Source organism: Manihot esculenta, chromosome 3 (genome assembly GCF_001659605.2).
Source record: "Manihot esculenta cultivar AM560-2 chromosome 3, M.esculenta_v8, whole genome shotgun sequence".
In the NCBI taxonomy this organism is placed as follows: Eukaryota; Viridiplantae; Streptophyta; class Magnoliopsida; order Malpighiales; family Euphorbiaceae; genus Manihot; species Manihot esculenta.
In genome coordinates, this window is record NC_035163.2 from 30,771,703 (window position 1) to 30,790,842 (window position 19,140).

At 34.2% G+C, this 19,140-nt stretch overlaps 3 protein-coding genes across 10 annotated transcripts; 2 read left to right on the forward strand and 1 right to left on the reverse strand.

Moving 5' to 3' along the window:
• Positions 1–652: 652 nt before the first annotated feature.
• LOC110611029 lies at positions 653–1,565 on the reverse strand. Its single transcript, XM_021751128.2, has 3 exons — positions 1,313–1,565; positions 1,142–1,187; positions 653–898 (listed from the first exon to the last, which is right to left on the reverse strand). The coding sequence occupies exons 1-3, from the start codon at positions 1,436–1,438 to the stop codon at positions 843–845; spliced, it is 228 nt and encodes a 75-aa protein (XP_021606820.1). The 5' UTR covers positions 1,439–1,565; the 3' UTR covers positions 653–842.
• Positions 1,566–3,358: 1,793 nt separating this feature from the next.
• On the forward strand, positions 3,359–8,125 carry LOC110611250 (putative E3 ubiquitin-protein ligase RF298). Of its 5 annotated transcripts, XM_021751449.2 has the most exons (5): positions 3,359–3,546; positions 3,694–3,735; positions 3,815–3,855; positions 4,093–6,253; positions 7,463–8,125. In XM_021751449.2, exons 4-5 carry the CDS (start codon positions 4,100–4,102, stop codon positions 8,006–8,008), a joined length of 2,700 nt encoding a protein of 899 aa, XP_021607141.1. In that variant the 5' UTR covers positions 3,359–3,546; positions 3,694–3,735; positions 3,815–3,855; positions 4,093–4,099; the 3' UTR covers positions 8,009–8,125. The 5 variants fall into 5 exon arrangements, with proteins under 5 accessions (XP_021607141.1, XP_021607140.1, XP_021607143.1 ...); XM_021751448.2 differs by lacking the exon at positions 3,694–3,735; XM_021751451.2 differs by lacking the exons at positions 3,694–3,735; positions 7,463–8,125 and adding an exon at positions 7,256–7,441.
• Positions 8,126–10,950: 2,825 nt separating this feature from the next.
• Positions 10,951–18,964, forward strand: LOC110611898 (pyruvate, phosphate dikinase, chloroplastic). 4 transcript variants are annotated; one of them, XM_021752457.2, is made up of 21 exons: positions 10,951–11,121; positions 11,207–11,492; positions 12,788–12,844; positions 13,190–13,423; positions 13,556–13,693; positions 13,910–14,072; positions 14,147–14,382; positions 14,504–14,632; positions 14,766–14,945; positions 15,033–15,170; positions 15,330–15,494; positions 15,591–15,752; positions 15,848–15,937; positions 16,282–16,420; positions 16,662–16,839; positions 17,120–17,249; positions 17,458–17,586; positions 17,809–17,946; positions 18,086–18,163; positions 18,400–18,491; positions 18,580–18,964. In XM_021752457.2, the coding sequence occupies exons 2-21, from the start codon at positions 11,244–11,246 to the stop codon at positions 18,620–18,622; spliced, it is 2,868 nt and encodes a 955-aa protein (XP_021608149.1). In that variant the 5' UTR covers positions 10,951–11,121; positions 11,207–11,243; the 3' UTR covers positions 18,623–18,964. The 4 variants fall into 4 exon arrangements, with proteins under 4 accessions (XP_021608149.1, XP_021608147.1, XP_021608148.1 ...); XM_021752455.2 differs by having other exon boundaries at positions 11,212–11,492; XM_021752456.2 differs by having other exon boundaries at positions 10,952–11,111.
• The last annotated feature ends 176 nt before the right edge of the window (positions 18,965–19,140 follow it).

Consider the following 19,140-nt stretch of genomic DNA (forward strand, 5'->3'; position numbering starts at 1 on the left):
AGGACAAAATACACTGAGACATCTGCAGAACAAACTATGTCAGGCACATATGATGATAGGATAGGGCTACCCACATGATAAATCTATAAGATTGCAATATAGCCACTTTTGTGGAAGCAAAAGAGCCTGGCATATTTTGCTATACATCTGCTATTGTTTGGTTGGAGGAGATGTGCTAAAATTTTCACTTGGAGATGTGCAAGTGGAAATCCAGAATACCGACCGTATCAGTTTATTTCAATAGTTAATGATCATGTTTAACTTTGAAGTCTTGAAAGCTTCTTTAAATGTTAAGGTTGTTATTAGCTATTTCTTAATAAGGTGATTATGCTGCTGCAAGGACCAATCACCAATGTGACCTTGACACTAATTTCCTCCTCTTTAAATTTCTTTTAATGGTAGAGTGTTTCTGAGAAGGGTTTTAACACTTCAATCCTTCCCTATGACCTTTCTTGTTCTCCTCATTTTGTCTTTAATTTTGTAACAATGATTTTTTTTCAAGTCCTAGTTGATGAAAGAAGAAAATGATGAACTCCAGCAGCATCAAAGAGCCTGTATAAACTTCAGCACATGATTTCTAGTTAAATTCAATTATTGCAATCACCTCATTGAAGTGCACATGAACCAAAAATAAATTATTTGAAAAAAAAAAAAAATCAAAACTCAACCTCACTAGCATTAGTAAAGGGTCATTGTTTTTCCAGAGAAACAAAGACATAATATATCAGATTTAAAATGCCGGAATGAATCCCAAAAAAGTAATTTAAAATAGCTATTCTTCAGTGAAATGACCAGTGAGGTAATTTCTTTAGGAACGGCAAGGCTTCATAATAGCAAACTCTTCACTTCACTTTATCTTTCTTCCTCCTCTCATTGCATGCCTTTAAGGCTTGAACTTCTGTTAAGCATTTTAACAAACACCACGTATCAACAACTTGCCAAACAACATCATAAACTACAATACTCAACCATGAGGATGTAAATCGTTGAACACCAAATCATTAAGAAAAAAAAATAGCATAAGAACCACCCCCCGAAAAGAAAACAAAAAAAAAGAAACAAAGCTTAACTTAAACATGGCCAATGTTAAGGCAGAGTTCAACACCCCAAACGAATAAAATTGAAGTGCAAAATAGCATACCCTTCTGGCAGGCTTTCCAGTTCCTATCATTGTCAATAAGACAATCCTACAAAACCCAAAAAGGAGGATTAGATCAGATTAGAAACTAATATGAAACGCCATTTATAGAAATTGGGTTTTGTAGTTGCTTTAGTTTTCATTTTTGCAAGAAAGAATTGTTTCGTAAAGCACCTGTAGGGAAAGGTAGAGAGATGAGCACTCTCTCAGCTGCTTGACGTTCTCGTCGTCGTCGTCCGCATCATCCTGGTGAAGCACTGGCTGCAGAGGCGGCGATGGAAATGGAACTGATTTGGACATGGAAGAACCCGATAATGGTAGAACCAGGAGAAAGAAATGTCGAGTTCGGATTCTAATAGGCGACCCCGGCAATTACCTTTCAATTAGTTGTGGTACTAGGGTTTGAATTTGACCAGACTAGAGAAATAGAGTGATTTTGACAAAATTAGAAAAGTATATACGTTCGCTTGCCCTATTTCAAATCAAAGTATTTACAATAATACAATTTAATAATTTTTTAAATTTATATATAAATATGAAAATTATTAAATATTATTGAGTTCAATTTCCTTGATTTTGAACATGGCATACTGATGAACAATGATCTCTCTGTGTATGAGACTTAGAAATAGAAAATTAAAAATAATGGTAGGATTATTGATTTTAGACTTTTGTGTACAAACGTAATTAAAGAAGAATCCAATGTGTTATTCTTGGCACAACCACTTCATCCCCACCCAACCTTTGAAGTTTTCAACCCAAAAATGGGAAAGAAAGGAAAATCACACCTGTTTTAGTTTTTTTTAATTTTTTAAATAAAAACGGGAGGAAAACACCTCTCAAATTTACATGAAATTAAATTTAAAATCTCTCAAATTTACTCAGATATATTCACTATATTAAACTAAATCTGTGAGTGCATTTGTCTAGTTATTTATATTTACAAAATATTTTTTTTTAAAGATATATTTTTTACCTAATTTATTTAAAAGAATAATTTTATATATAACTTTCTTATAATCTAAAAAATAAAATATATTAATATGTTAATGGTGTTGATAGGATTTTAATAGTTAGAAAATAACTTTATATTTTAAATCTAAATAATAACTTAATTTTCCTTAATATTTTTTTATTAATTTTTCCAAATGTCTAAAAAGATATTAAATAATACATTTTCTAGAATAAATAAGCTTAAGTATATTCATTTTTTATTTTATTTTATTTCATTTTTATATATCGATCTATTTAGTAGTATTATGAAAGTAAACCAAACATTAAAATAAATGATATGAAGATAGTATCCATAATAAAGAAGTCCGAAATCCAAATGATATAAATTAAAAAAAAAAAACAATAAAATAGCAAGCGAGAAATTATTTTTCAATTGAATATATTGATAAATATTAAAAGAAACTACTTTTTAATTTATATGATATGAAAAATTAAATAGTTAAATTTTATCCTTTAATAAATTTACTAACAGTCTATTTAATTTTAAGATTAAATTAATATTTTATTTAACATGATTTATTTTTTTTAAAATAAATAAAATCACTGAAAAATTCAATTTATTTAAAATAAAAAATTTTTAAATTAAAAAAGTTTAAAAATTAAATTAAATGAAGCGTAAAACTTAGCATCAGTTTATTTTTTAAAAAAATATCTTCTAAAAAAATATTTTTTATATTTTTAAAAATTTAAAATATTTAATTTAATAAAAAATATTTGACTAGTTAAAAAAATTTAAAATTTAAGGTTACACTTTAAATATATTATTAAAATTTTTATATATAAATTTATTAATATATTTTATTTTTTAAATTTAAATTAGATAATAGAAAATAAATTATCTTATGAATTTTTTTCATAAATAAACATAGCCTAATAAAAAAAAATTTAATTAAATCTCCATTTATTAATATATTCATAATAAATTATCTTATGAATTATCTAATTTTAGTACAGTAGTGAATAATAATTTTTCTTCAACATTATCTTTAATATATTTTTTTAAAAAGGAACAATAATACAATGAAAAAGAAAATCTATGCATAGACATCTAATTTTCTACAGATATATATTTTTGAAAGGAGATTTTCTTAAAAAAAGACGACCATGGTTAATTTGGAAAGGAAATATATCTAACCATGGTTACTTAGTTTGGTTAACCTGTTATAAGAACAACAAAATATTAAAAAAATAAAAAAATCATAAAGGCCATTTTTATTTTATACAGAGACTGAGGAGGCGTTAACTGCTCTCCAGCTCCTCTAGCAAAAGGGCAAATAAAAAGGAAGAAAGAAAGCTATATATTTATATATTTTGATCGTTCTTCTTTCTTTAAATGTTCCGAGATTGGTCTCGCATACCTTTGATTTTGCTCGAACAATAAGTTGAGAAATTCGGTACGTTTCGATCGTCGATTATAATTATAAATCTCAAATTTATCGTACTTGTTTTGTGGATCTTCGATATTATAATTAGAGTATTCTCTCATTTATGGGATTTTGTTTTTGACCTGTTTTGATCTATGATATGGTTCCTGATTTTAGAAATTGATTAGGCGATGTGGAAATGATGTGTGTATGAACTGGGTATGTTTTTGATGCATTTGGTATTAGTATTTCTTATCTGGTACTATTTTTTTTGATTGATTTGCGATTTTTGATGCAGAAATTTGATTTGATTCGTTAAGTTTGATATAGAGAAAAAAGGTAAAAAAATCCTTTTCTTGTCTTCATTTAATGTCGACATGAAATTTCTGTTTCTTGATGTTTTGAATTATATTCATTATGCAAAGATGAGCTAAGGAGCTGGGTTTAATATTGATTTTTTAAAGTTTGTGTTACTTTATTTCATTTTGATGCATCAAATTAGTGTTACTTTGAGGATTGACACATGAATGATCAATGAGTTTAACAATTGAATTTAAAGGTATTAACCTTTTGCAGCTCAAAAATGACATCAATGTTTGCTAAAGCCAGTAGTAGCTGTAGCAGTCAGGTGCCACCATTCCATCCAGTCCAAGAAAAAGGAAGCAGAAATAAGAGAAAATTCCGCGCTGATCCACCTTTGGGTGAACCCAGCAAGGTTATGCCTTCACCTCAGAATGAATGCTCTGGTTATGAATTCTCTGCTGAGAAATTTGAATCTGCGCCAATTCATGGGTCTTCCAGTGTATGTGGCCTGTGTGGCATTGACCAAGACCATTCTGATGGGTTGAAACTTGACCTTGGATTGTCAACTAGCATAGGGTCATCAGAAGTTGGAACAAGCCAGTCTACTGAGGAACTAGAATCAGAAGAATCCCATGAAGCTGATTGGAGTGATCTTACAGAATCCCAGCTAGAAGAACTTGTGTTAAGCAATTTGGACACAATCTTCAAGAGTGCCATTAAAAAGATTGTTGCTTGCGGTTATACTGAAGATGTTGCTACAAAGGCTGTTTTGAGGTCTGGTCTTTGTTATGGGTGTAAAGACACAGTGTCAAATATTGTGGATAATACTTTGGCATTTCTTAGAAATGGTCAAGTGATTGATCCATCGAGGGAGCACTGTTTTGAGGATTTACAGGAGCTAGAAAAGTATATATTGGCAGAATTGGTTTGTGTACTCCGAGAAGTTAGGCCTTTCTTCAGCACTGGGGATGCAATGTGGTGCTTGTTGATTTGTGACATGAATGTCTCTCACGCTTGTGCAATGGATGGTGATCCCTTTAGTAGTTTTGCTGCTGATGGGGCTTCAAATGGGACTTCCTCTATTTCCTCCCAACCCCAGATGAAAGCAGAAGCCAAATGTTCTGAGTTAAATCTTCCAAATCCTTGTAAATTGGAACCTTCTGTTCCTTGTTCTCATAGCTCTCAATCTGAGGCACCCAACAACATGACAGGAGTTCCCAACACAACCAAGCCAAAGAACCCCGGTGTTCTTAGTGGATTAGTCTTAGACAAAGATGGAACAAATTCTTCATTTGATCCTGCTGATAAATCTTTCAGTGCTGCAGCAACTGCTCAACCTCCTGTATTAGAAGAAAAGTTCGTTGTCAGTAGAAAGGTTCATTCCAATAGTACCAAGAGGGAATACATACTTCGACAAAAGTCACTTCATTTGGAGAAGGGATACCGAACATATGGGCCTAAAGGATCAAGAACAGGGAAGTTGAGTAGTTTGATTTTGGATAAGAAACTAAAATCTGTTTCAGATTCTGCTCTAAAAATAAATAATGCTTCTCTAAGATTGAGTAAGGTAATGGGAGTTGATGTTCCTCAAGATAATTTAAGCCAGAACCTTTCTATCAATCCTGGATCCTCTCCCTCAGCAGCATCTAATTTAGAAAGTTTGAGTGCAACATCTTCTTCACCCAAGTCCAATGTTCCATCTACACTATCCTCAGTCAACACCTCACCTACATTGCCTGCACTCAACACTCCACCTGCATTGGCTGCTACTGATACAGACCTATCACTTTCATTACCCACAAAAACTAACTCCACTTCAGCCTCTATGAATTGTAATGCCGAGGCACCTAATTGCAGTTTTGCTGGTACACCATATGAGAAGTCGCTGGCACAGTGGGTTCCAAGGGACAAGAAGGATGAGATGATTATGAAACTGGTTCCTAGAGTTCGGGAATTGCAAAATCAGCTCCAAGAATGGACAGAGTGGGCAAACCAGAAAGTTATGCAGGCTGCCCGAAGATTGAGTAAAGATAAGGCTGAACTTAAGTCACTTAGGATGGAGAAGGAAGAAGTTGAACGGCTCAAGAAAGAGAAACAAACTCTGGAGGAAAACACCATGAAGAAGCTCACTGAGATGGAAAATGCACTGGGCAAGGCAAGTGGACAGGTGGAGAGAGCTAATTCTGCTGTTCGGAGGCTTGAGGTGGAGAATGCTGCGCTGAGGCAAGAGATGGAGGCTGCAAAATTGCGTGCAGCAGAGTCAGCTGCAAGCTGTCAAGAAGTATCAAAGAGGGAGAAGAATACGCTGATGAAGTTTCAATCATGGGAGAAGCAGAAAACCCTTTTACAAGAAGAACTTGCAGCTGAAAAACGCAACGTTGCAATGCTACAACAGGATCTAGTACGGGCTAAAAAGCTACAGGAACAGCATGAGGTATGCTTCTGAACATTCAAATCCAATTTCCTCTTTCTCCATATTTATTCAGAAGTTACATGCAGTATGTGTTTGAACCAATCACTTGATTCTTAAACATGGTATATAGATAAGTGAATTAGACCAATCATTGGATATAAAGGGCATTGTTAGGTTTATGGTTAATATAGGCAGTGACACTGAGATTGCTATAAAACATAACTATTTAGATTGCCAGACATAATCTACTTTGGTTGACTCCTGGTGATAAACTTCATTATCATTTTCCATGTGCCCATATTGAATGCAGTTACTGTGCCATGGTACGTGCATAAAATATACACCTCTTCCGCAGAGGAAGAATGTATATGGTAAGCACATATTTAGAGGTAATATGCCATGTAGCAGAATTCTCAGTCACGGAAAGAGGAGAAATTAGGGAGGAAATGGAGAAAGATTAGGAAGAAGGAAAGGAAGAAATCTGCATCCACGTTGATTCTTGAATGTCCCATTACTGGTACTTCCTTACCAGTTATATTGGCCCCATTACAAGTACTTCCCCACCAGTTAACAAAATAACAAAATAACTGCCCTGTCTATTTTAGTCTGGACATCTCAGTCCTGCCTATTATAGTCGCACATCTCAGTCAACTCATCCTAGCTCATCCCCTTGTCATAATCATGCATGCTTATGACACGGGATATGTGCATCTGCTGCTAAAGGAAAGTAACATATCTCATTACCAGTATGTAGATTTTATAGGATCATTGTTTGAAAAATAATTGTATACTGGCATGAAGCAATTATGTTGCTTTTTTAATCAAGATTCTCTTCATTAGTGATTTTCTTTAGTTGTTTTGCTCTCTTTATTTGTTATTACAAATCACACTGGGTGACCTTAACTGCAAATTGGTTTATAAATATCTGTATCTTTGTGTTCACTATCTGTTTGCACCATTTTCTCTCCTTTGTTTGCCTCACCCCAGAAGCTAAATTTTTTATTTGATCCTCAAAATCTTTAGGTGTGATAGTTGTGTCAGTAGCTGTCAAGAGGAAGAACGTCCAGTTGTGTAGTTGTGATTTTTAAAGTACATGGGATTGATTTCATTTGATACAGTTCCTAGTCTCCGTTAGAATCCTTGAATAATTACATGCCACTAGCTAGTTGTTACAGCATTTATCATTGGTTGCCATCTCAGTGAATAACCAATAGAAATAAATAAATACAGGCTAGATGGCAACAAGAAGAGAAGACGAATGAAGAACTACTTTCGCAGGCTACTTCAATAAGAAAAGAAAGAGAACAAATTGAGGCTTCAGCTATATCTAAAGAGGATGTGATCAAATTAAAAGCAGAAACAAATTTGCAGAAGTACAAAGATGATATTCAGAAGCTTGAAAAGGAAATCTCCCAACTGAGACTGAAGACCGACTCTTCAAAAATTGCAGCCCTTCGAAGGGGCATCAATGAAAGCTATGCTAGTAGACTCGCAGATGCTAAGTACAGCACTACACAAAAGGATCTCTCGACTCCTCATTACTCGGTAGTAGAAGCAGCAGAGTTTCAAGAATACTCTGACATAGGAGGTGTGAAAAGAGAGAGAGAATGTGTGATGTGCCTTTCAGAAGAGATGTCGGTGGTGTTCCTCCCATGTGCCCATCAAGTGGTTTGCACAACATGTAATGAGCTCCATGAGAAACAAGGAATGAAGGATTGCCCTTCATGTAGAACCCCCATCCAGCGGCGTGTTCCTGTATGTTTTTCTCGCTCGTAATTTATATATTGAGTTGAGTGCTCTCTAAATAATGATCATGGGACTCGTTTTGAATTGAATAATACATCTGTGTTGCTTCTGTTATGAAACAAGAGACAATTAAGCAAGCTTCTTTCATGGGTGCTCCTTTGTTGTTATTGCGAGCTAATACTAAATTAAAATCAGTATTTAAAATCCTCAAATAGATCATAACACCACTTCTATTCTCTCTCTCTCTCGATAATTTTAGCACCGAAAGTTTAAGTGTTTCATGTTGTTTATACCAGATGAGGATCATATTTGTTATAGGGTAGCCCATGGTCTTCGATCTCCAGCCTTTCTGATTCTGCCTTTTCTATTAGACAAATTATGGCTGGGAAACTGTGGCACAATAGCCTTATTCTTGCCACATTATCGTATTCGTAGCACCTTTCCTATGAATTGTGATTCAAATGTGAACTATCATATTTTTTTTCTTTTTCTTTTTTACTCTTCAAAATGATTATCATATTGTTTCCTTTGAGTATAGCATTTGATCTTAAAGTTTTAAAAGAAGTTGATTGGCATTTTTTTTTTTTGAAATAGAAATTAGGAATTGGGAGAATATAATTTGAGATCTCATAGATTTATTCATATGCGCTTACCATCATATTAAATCTGTGAATGCAAGTTGATTAGCATTTTAAATTTTGATTATATGTGAGTTGGTTATTTTAACTTGATTTAATAGCTAAAGACTTTAATAAAATTTAAAAGAAAATATTTTAATTGATACATGAATTTTATTATAAGTATAATATTAAACTCTGAATTTAAAAAATATAACTATTAAATTTTTATACTTCATAAAAATAATAAAAAAATAGATTAAATAATTTTTTAATTATAATAATTAAATAGTTATAATTTTATAAAATCAATTAGATAATATACAGCTAAAGTCTTAGGTATAAAATGACTTGAAGCATATTTTTAATTTTTTTAATAAATTATTAAATTACAATTCATAATTTTTTCTTTTAAGATATAATTTCAATGTGTCAATAATTATATGTGATGTGAGAATGATATAACTATTTACAGAAAGATAAGAAGAGAGCAGGACCGCACTTCAGTTATATGCCCAAGGCTGTGCCACGTGGCACCTATCTTTGATTCATGGAATATTCTATTCCAAGCATACTGGCCCCACCACCGTGGCATTTTTACATATTCTTATCGATGCTTAATATTCATTTATTAATAATAATAATAATGAAAAAAAAAAAAAAAAACTCATTAGCTGCCTGTTCAAAGAAAGTGAGAATATTAATTAAGATTATGGATTAAACTTATTAAAGAGCTAAGATATTTTTTTTAAATGTAATTTTTGTTTTAAAATTTTACAACATACACAAATTAATTTTATTAATATATCGAAATTTTTTTATTACTAAATTAAAAATAAAATAAATCTCCAACGAATGAAATAAATTATATAATTCATTTTCTTAATTAATATTTTTAAATTTAAACTTTAAAAATGAAAAATCTTTAATTATTTTAGAGAGTATTTTCTCTAAATAGATTTAGAAAAATAAAAATTAATAAGACTAATAAATTTTAAATATCAAATAATTTAATATAAAAAAATTAAACAAGGATACAAACAACTCTAAATATAAAAATCTACTTTATCACTTCCACACATTTAGTGAAAAATATCCAATTTTCATTAAAATTTCAAGGGCACTGATTTAAAAATATTTGTTATAAAAAAATAATAATAAAGAAAGACCAAAATCTGGAAGCTTCAAGAGAATTGAAGCCCAAAAATGCCTTTGTTGAATTACAATTTACAAAAACAAATTAAATGAATTAAAAAAGTTACTGTTTTTTTTTTTTGAAATGGAAAAAAAAAAGTTACTGGTAATAAGTTGATACATAAAATTTCAACGCTTTTTAATTTATTATATATTTTCGCCTCTTCACTCATTTAATTTTTAATACTTAAGAAAATGCTAAAATATTTTTACTGTGATTTTTTTTCTCTGTTGTAAAAAATAAATGTATAAAAATATCAACAATAGTAAATTTTCTAAATTACATATTTCTTTATTTAATATTTATTAATACAATATATTACGTTATATTTGGAAATATATAAAAGAATTAAAATATGCAATGAAAAAAAAACTTAATTTTTCTCAAAATTTGAAGGCCAACTTGTAATATTGTCTTTATTAAGGAAAATAATTATTTATTACTAATATTGTGTTTGGATAAAAGGAAAAAATTATACAAGAAAAAAAAACATTTTTGTGTTTAGACAAGAGAGAGAAAATATTATAAATAAATTAATATTATATTTAAACAGAAGAAAAGAAAATAAAGGTGACGATCAGCAAGGGAAATACAATTTTAGATAAAGGAAAAAATATTTAAAATAATGTTGATTTTAAAATGATAAATTACAACTTTATTACCATTTTTTTGAAAAATAAAACTACAAAATATAAAAATTATTTTCCTTTCACTTTCCTTTAATATAAAAAATAAAATATAAATATTATTTTTTTTCAATTTTTTTCTTTAACTCTCTCTTTACTAAATATAAAACAATAAAAAATAAATTATTTTCACTAATTTTTCTTTCTCATTCATTCTTTCCTCACTCCAAACATATAGCTAAATTTGGACGTAAGTATTATTAAATTGCGTGCCACCACAAGTTATCCCATGCACGGGATGTTGCTAGAACCATTCACCAGTATTCACAAAATGGTGACGCGTACATTTCAGACGGCACCACGTAATGCAGTGCAATGCATTCATGGTACACCCTACTGTCAGGATAGAACAATTGGGAGAATTTCAGGTGGTTCATCTATATCTCTCGATTTCGCTCTCCCTCAGTCTGGCTGTATATTATAATTTCTGCGTGGTCAGTTAGCGAGTCAAAATATAGTTAGCTCTATAACCGTAATCTCTTGTCCACTAACGTCGCTCATCAGCAATTTTCAAAAATATTAATATACAAAATACCAAAAATCGTGAACCGCCATTTCTGTTTAAAGCAGCTCTGGACTCTCGTGTAGCTAGCTCGCTCGCTCTTCGCCGGAATATACTTCATCTTTCCTTCTCTGTATTTTCTGGTTCGAAGCTTTTGATCGAACTAGATGACTTCGTTTTTCTAATCCTTTTTTTCCTCTAATTTTTTCCTTTTTTTTGGGTTCCGAGAGCAGGGGTATAGAGGATCGCCAGAAGATTGGTGAACATGTCGTCGGCGATGAGAGGAATGTTAATTAGGACGGCGCCGAATTTTGGAAATAGTCAGAGATTATTCAAGCGGAGTCATGTGGAGCAGAGTGATCTTCTTTTCTGCGCGAACCGTTCGATTTTACGCTTCTGTAGTGGGCTCCCTAATTCCAGGAGCAAGAGATCCTTTGACCAGCCTTTACAAGGCAGAATCCGAGCACAAGTTCTAGCTCCGGTATCGGACTCGACAGCGCCGACCACCAAGAAGGTACAAATGAGCTTAAACAAGTATTTCAACATGCAAAGTTAACCAGAGCAACGAGATTGTAGTATTTTATTATAATCAAAATAGATTTAAGCTAAAGTTTCAAGCTTATATTTGGAATAATTATTATAATTTTTTCGATCAATCATTAGTTCTTGTGATTGGCGTAAAGGTCATATATGTCATACTAGGATTATGTTAGCTTCCCCCAGCCGTCCATTTTGTTGGGCCACAAGTTTGTTGAGCTGAGGCGATGCAGTAGGGCACCACACCAGGGCTGATGTGCTCGCATGGCCTGATGCACCAGCTAGCAAGGATGGTCGATCGAGAGACAGGTCTGGGCCTCAACCAGCGGTTCAGGAAGACCGAAACCGGCCCTCAAGTGTTATTGATTTTCACTTTGGTTTTGATTTCCTCCAATTCCAATTTTCATTTGATCTTTGATTTTAATCAAATTAGATTATTTTCATTTTTTTTATTTTTTTCTGAAAAAATTGATTTGGTATGAAAAAAAAAAAAACTGGCCAATTTTAGTCTAATTCCAATACTGGTTTTGATTTGATTTCGGCTTTTGTTTGAATCAATCCCATTTTGGTTCTGAACCAACCGTTTAGCCAGGTCTAGTCTACCAGCTAGGACGAGAGCCCACAGTTCTGAGTGATCTGTTTCCCATTCAGACAATCGCCCCATGGGACTGGAAATTATCCCCACTGTATTTACAACTTTTTTATTCTCACAGTTGATTTGATGATCAGCGTGAGGCTCACATGGATCAGAATACATTTATTATACAAAAAAATGTTTCAACTGAACAACTATTTTCATGGAGCAGTCGAGCAGAGCAATTATTTAGGCCGGCCTGGGCTTCTCCATTCAACCAATATTTGTTGTTGAAGCTAGGAGATGGAAGTGAATACCTCGGTCTGTTGCCAAACGTTTATTGTACAGTGAAGTGGAAGCAATGAGAATGTCTTAGGCAATTTTATTAATTTCCTCTTCTTCTGATAACCAGTCATAACGCCTGAAAATTGAAACTTGACAAGCGTCCAGTGCTGATGCTGTGTAAGTTTTAAAATAAATTAATGCTCGTCTAATTGAGACTACCAGCTCTAGTACCAAGTTTCAAATGTTTTAAGCCCAATTACTTGAACTTGCCCATTTTGTAGCTGGAAAGCCTCAACTCATGCAACGATGGAGTTGATAGATAATAGCTGTTATCCAGCTGATAAATCTGTAGAGATTAATGCTGATAGTTCCTAGAGTTTCAAGGCTGAAACTCTTTTCTCTCATTTACACAGCGAGTATTTACTTTTGGCAAAGGAAGGAGCGAAGGCAACAAGAGCATGAAGTCCTTGGTAAGTTAGCTTTATATTTCTTATGAAATAAGGAATACTGCGTTTAGGATGTTCATTTACTCTTCATCTTTCTTTATTTCACTTCCATAATTGAAAATGCAGCATCAAGGGAAATACGTTGTCCAAACGTAACCTCTATAACTAATCAAATAATGTTGGAGAAATTTTGTATTTTAAATTGCTGTCAAAATGTGATGATTTTCTAATAAAATAATATTGGAGAGAACTTTATATACAAGATATGATGTTGTCCAAAAGCCAAAAGATGATCATTTCGAAATATGATGCTGTCCAAACTTCAAATTATTTTGCTTACATAAAGTTATGCATGTTTTCTCATTATAGTTGGGAGGGAAGGGAGCAAATCTGGCAGAGATGGCTAGCATTGGGTTATCAGTGCCGCCTGGACTTACCATATCAACAGAAGCATGCCAAGAATATCAGCAGAACGGGAAAAAATTGCCAGAAGGTTTGTGGGAGGAGATATTGGAAGGCTTGCAAAGTGTTGAAGAGGACATGGGAGCTACCCTTGGTGACCCGTCTAAACCTCTTCTCCTCTCTGTTCGCTCTGGTGCAGCGGTAAGACTTTGGAAAGGTTATCCTGCAGGGCACTGGTTCCTGAAACCATAGATGACTAGTGGTCCCTTTACGTACTTAATAGAGTGTTTACACGACTGCACGTGCTAATTAAGATTTCTTCCATTTGTCTAGACCTCTATGCCTGGCATGATGGACACTGTCCTTAATCTTGGACTAAACGATGAAGTGGTTGCTGGTTTGAGTTTGAAAAGTGGAGAGCGTTTTGCTTATGATTCCTACAGACGTTTTCTAGACATGTTTGGAGACGTTGTAAGTGGTTCTTCTTGATGCAGTTCATATAGGTGTATCTCAACCTTTAGCTTTTCTCGACAAATGTGCTCCACTTCCATATAATTTGTACTCACAAAAAGGCAAAAACATCCTATGCGTAGTCCGCTGATATTATCCAACTAAAATACATCATACAATCTTGATATAATAGTCCTGTGACTGAATGGGTAGAAGCATTCTTCTGCTTAATTGAAGGTAATGGGAATCCCACACTCATCATTTGAAGAGAAATTAGAAAAGATGAAGGATATAAAGGGAGTCAAACTTGATACTGATCTGACAGCCCATGATCTCAAAGAGTTGGTGGAGCAATACAAGAAAGTCTACCTTGAAGCTACTGGCGAAGTGTTTCCTTCAGGTACTTATAACCTCACAGTTTGTTTTACAACAGAGCAAATATATAATCTCATGCTGATCAACCTGTATTTGCAGATCCAAAGAAGCAGCTGCAGTTAGCCGTTAAAGCAGTTTTTGATTCCTGGGACAGCCCAAGGGCCATTAAGTATCGGAGCATCAATCAAATAACTGGCTTAAAAGGAACTGCAGTAAACATCCAATGCATGGTATTTGGTAATATGGGAAATACTTCTGGTACAGGTGTTCTCTTCACTAGAAACCCAAGCACTGGTGAAAAGAAGCTCTATGGGGAGTTTCTAATTAATGCTCAGGTTATTCATATTTCTTTATCCAAATATATGCTACCAAGCTCCATACATGTAATCTAGCTGTCAGTATAGGGAATGTTCTACAGTATTCTGACAAGTTCAGGTGGTGTGTGGCTCTGGATAGGGAGAGGATGTAGTTGCTGGAATTAGAACACCAGAAGATTTGGATACCATGAAACATTGCATGCCTGAAGCTTACAAAGAACTGGTGGAGAATTGCAAAATTCTAGAGCACCATTACAAAGATATGATGGTAAAATACCATTTCCATTGGCCATCAGAAGATGATCCTGCTGTAGTTAAATATTTTCTTCTCATGTTTGTGGAGTATATTTCTTTGATTTTGCATGCAATTAAGCATTTCTAGTTATCTCTGATACTCGCAGGATATTGAGTTCACAGTTCAAGAAAATAGGTTGTGGATGTTGCAATGCCGATCTGGAAAGCGTACTGGTAAAGGTGCAGTAAAGATAGCTGTGGACATGGTTAATGAAGGGCTTGTTGATAGTCGCTCTGCAATTAAGATGGTGGAGCCCCAGCATCTTGATCAACTTCTTCATCCCCAGGTGCATAAACTTTGTGATAACATCTTTTCTCTGATGATATTAGCAAGTACGACTTCAACTCTAATTACTAGAAATTTGTACGTCTAGTTTGAGGATCCATCTGCATACAAAGACAAAGTAATTGCGACAGGCTTGCCTGCTTCTCCAGGGGCAACAGTGGGGCAGATTGTGTTTAGTGCTGATGATGCCGAAGCATGGCATGCACAGGGAAAATGTGTCATTTTGGTATGTTGTTTGATCTCTTTAGATAAATAATATGGTTCAAGCTGAGTACATTCCCTAGTCCCTATCATGCAAGGCAAAGCGGCAAAACCTTTTGATTGCTTATTCATACACATATTAATATGGGTCGGTCAGAAAAATTATGATGCTATGTGATTGAAGGTAAGGACAGAAACGAGCCCAGAGGATGTTGGAGGCATGCATGCAGCTGCTGGAATATTGACAGCTAGAGGTGGTATGACATCCCATGCTGCTGTTGTAGCACGGGGTTGGGGAAAATGCTGTGTTTCTGGGTGCTCTGATATTCGTGTAAATGATTCTGAGAAGGTGATTTCTTTTTCCTTCTGCCACATACAAATATGTAAAGAATTTCTGTGAAGGGCTATTTGATAAAGCAGTAACCTTGTGCATTTGATAATGCAGGTTGTTGTAATTGGGGATACTGTGATACATGAAGGAGAATGGATCTCACTCAATGGGTCTACAGGTGAAGTGATATTGGGAAAACAACCACTATCTCCTCCAGCTCTGAGTGGTGACTTAGAGACATTTATGTCTTGGGCTGATGAAATAAGACGCATCAAGGTGCTATATTCCTTCAATAACTAGACTTTTGTGTTGCATTACTATTTGTTAACAGGAACTCTCTCTTCTGATTTGGCTGTACAATGCTGTAATAGGTTATGGCAAATGCTGATACTCCTGAAGATGCATTAACAGCAAGAAATAATGGTGCACAAGGAATAGGACTTTGTAGAACAGAGCATATGGTAATTATTTCACTCATCATCAGGTCCAGCAAAACAAGTAAAAAGACTAAATATCATGACATGCATATATATATATATATATATATTTATGTATGTATGTATATGAAGGTAAGATTTTTTATGGTGCAACTATTCAAGGTTTATCAGATTTTCTCCACAGGATTGATAATGGTCCCATGAAATTCAACTGTTCATGTGCTCTAAACAGAATTTTTTTGGCTCTTATGCGTCTTCCCTTGACTGAAAACACAAAGCTTCAATATTATGTATTCTTCTTACCAGGTCATGTGTTTTCTGGTGAATTCAGGTTTAATTTTATTTGATTTTTTACAATTATGTTCCAGTTCTTTGCTTCTGATGAGAGGATAAAGGCTGTGAGGAAGATGATAATGGCAGTTACTCCAGCGCAGAGGAAGGCAGCACTAGACCTTTTACTACCTTATCAAAGATCAGATTTTGAAGGAATTTTTCGTGCAATGGATGGTAATTTCTGTTGTTGTAGATCCATTCTGTTATTGTAGTTTCCTTCTGTAACCAATGCTTATCGTTTTCTTTTCTACCGATAAGGTGGTATAGATGATCACAGCTTTATAATAACACAGCATTTCACCATCATTTTCACCTTCTGAGGTGGATAGGGTTAGGTTTGTGTCTTACCAAAAAATGCACAGGACTCGCTCATTTTTTACGTATTAATATTTAAGAATATTTGGTGGCATTTCAGGCCTTCCAGTAACAATCCGACTCTTGGATCCTCCACTTCATGAATTTCTTCCGGAAGGTGATCTTGAACAGATTGTCAGTGAACTAACTACTGAGACTGGCATGAAAGAAGATGAAGTCTTCTCAAGAATCGAGAAATTATCAGAAGTAAATCCTATGCTTGGTTTCCGAGGCTGCAGGTTTGGCGGCTTTTCCTTTGAGAATTTTAATCTAATGTTTTCTGAAATATATTTCATAAACTAAACATAGCCCCTCCTAATCCCCCTTAGGCTCATCCCTGCTCACAATATATTTTGATCCTCAAATTCTGTCCCATGTCTTGTCTAATCTACCACCAAAAGCAATATAATCTAGAAAAAGGATAGTAGTCATGAAAATACAAGCTTATCAAGCAATAAAGTGAAAACTTATTCAGGTTATTTGATTGTTCATATTGGAATTTTTCCAATATGTACACAGGCTAGGGGTATCATATCCAGAACTCACTGAAATGCAAGCACGTGCAATCTTCCAGGCTGCAGTCTCAATGAGCAACCAGGGGGTTACAGTTCTTCCTGAGATAATGGTTCCCCTTGTTGGAACACCTCAGGTAACTCTGTTATTTCTTCTTCCCACATGTAAATTGTGAGCGAGTTGCAGCTTTTTTCTGGGAGTACCACATATGAATTGTTCTAGTCATCTCATCTTGACTACCATATATATCTTGAAACCAGAGAATTGAATTTTGCAAAAAAAAAAAAGCATCTGCAGTTTATGTTGTGCAAACTTCCACACAATCTGACATTTTTCATTGGCAGGAATTAGGACATCAAGTGACTTTAATACGCAGTGTTGCAGATAAAGTTTTCTCTGAGATGGGTGTCACATTAAGCTATAAGGTGGGGACTATGATTGAGATTCCTAGAGCTGCTCTGGTTGCAGATGAGGTACGCTAAGATAAATCTTTCTACCGTTGATGTTAATTTGAACTTGCTAGAACCACAGGCCAGACGAGAGCAGGAAAGCTGATATTCTTATGCTTCTAGCTCTTTGTCAGGAGTGAACTTCAATGTAAATCATAGTTTTCTCTAAGAAATAAGTTACAACAGTGAGGAAGATATTTTGTGTGTCAATCATGTTCTCTCATTTGTTCTATTTGATAATGATAGATTGCAAAGGTAGCAGAGTTCTTTTCATTTGGGACCAATGATCTCACACAAATGACATTTGGTTATAGTCGAGATGATGTTGGCAAGTTTCTCCCCATATACCTATCCAAAGGCATTTTGCAAAGTGATCCATTTGAGGTTAGTTGCTTCATTGGAAAGTTAATAATTGTTATTGAAGACATCGCATTAGTTTAAAAGATTAACTGAATTAATCAAAATAAAAGGAGAATAATTAAAGCTGTTGACTTGTCAATAAGCATCAATGTTTTGATTGTAGGTACTTGATCAGAAAGGTGTAGGCCAACTCATCAAGATGGCCACAGAAAAGGGCCGTGCAGCTAGGCCTAGCTTGAAGGTTAGTGATGCTTAGTATGAGTTTGTACAAATGGTATAGAAGGCATGGAACTGCTACTGATTAAATGATGAGATCTTCAAGGAAGTTGTAGAATATTGAATTTCACATCTTTAATTTTCAGAATACAGTATGAACGTATGATTGCGTACTGAAATAGATGACATTTCATCATATGTTCATTATTCATCTGGTTTATCTGCCTTGACATATTTATGGATGATGCTTGATGACAACAGGTTGGAATATGTGGAGAGCATGGCGGGGAGCCTTCATCGGTTGCATTCTTTGCAGAGGCTGGACTAGATTATGTATCATGTTCTCCATTCAGGTAAGCAATTTATATTCATTTACTTAAAAGATATCCATGCAGTACCACAAGGTTCAGATCAAATTCCTGACTTCAATTTGTTCGACAGGGTTCCAATTGCAAGGTTAGCAGCAGCACAAGTAGTTGTCTGAAAAATAATTCAGGAGAAGCAGCTCCATCACCCGAGTTGCTCTCACTTTGTGCAGTTGTAAATAAGTTATCCAGTAGCAAATGCCAATAATAACCTCAACCTAATAGCAATGTAAGAATGGCATTGAAAGGAAAAGTTGCAATGAACATTATAGATGTGTAAATAAGGGTATGGATCGTTATATAGTGGACAAGAAGGAGCAGGGACTTTTGGCTGACATAGAAAGCTCCTAGCAATTCTTGTACATGTTCAGTGAATAAGTTGCATCTTACATGTAATGTGTCTGATGTCCAACAGTTCATGTAATGTGAAAGGACACGTGATTTTGTAGGCATTGCTGACCCTATGCTTCTTATTATTGGCATTAGTATGAATCGGAATCATAGTAACACCTCCTTCTGGAAACCAAAGTTTCACTTGAATGGTTAAATTTGTTCTAATTGAAGTTTAATTTAGTCTAAACAAACAAAAATATTTGGTCAATTTTTCTAATTTAACCTAAAAATTAGAAAAATTGAC

Bases quoted from the DNA above. Each gene is read 5' to 3' on its own strand.
- LOC110611250 (XM_021751449.2), top strand. From the start codon at position 4,100: ATGACATCAATGTTTGCTAAAGCCAGTAGTAGCTGTAGCAGTCAGGTG. The intron at 6,254-7,462 runs GTATGCTTCTGA...AAATAAATACAG, and splicing joins AGCTACAGGAACAGCATGAG to GCTAGATGGCAACAAGAAGA.
- LOC110611029 (XM_021751128.2), bottom strand. From the start codon at position 1,438: ATGTCCAAATCAGTTCCATTTCCATCGCCGCCTCTGCAGCCAGTGCTT. The intron at 1,188-1,312 runs GTGCTTTACGAA...TGGGTTTTGTAG, and splicing joins CTCTCTACCTTTCCCTACAG to GATTGTCTTATTGACAATGA. The intron at 899-1,141 runs GTATGCTATTTT...AATGCTTAACAG, and splicing joins CTGGAAAGCCTGCCAGAAGG to AAGTTCAAGCCTTAAAGGCA.
- LOC110611898 (XM_021752457.2), top strand. From the start codon at position 11,244: ATGTCGTCGGCGATGAGAGGAATGTTAATTAGGACGGCGCCGAATTTT. The intron at 14,383-14,503 runs GTTATTCATATT...GGCTCTGGATAG, and splicing joins AGTTTCTAATTAATGCTCAG to GGAGAGGATGTAGTTGCTGG. The intron at 14,946-15,032 runs GTGCATAAACTT...TTGTACGTCTAG, and splicing joins ATCAACTTCTTCATCCCCAG to TTTGAGGATCCATCTGCATA.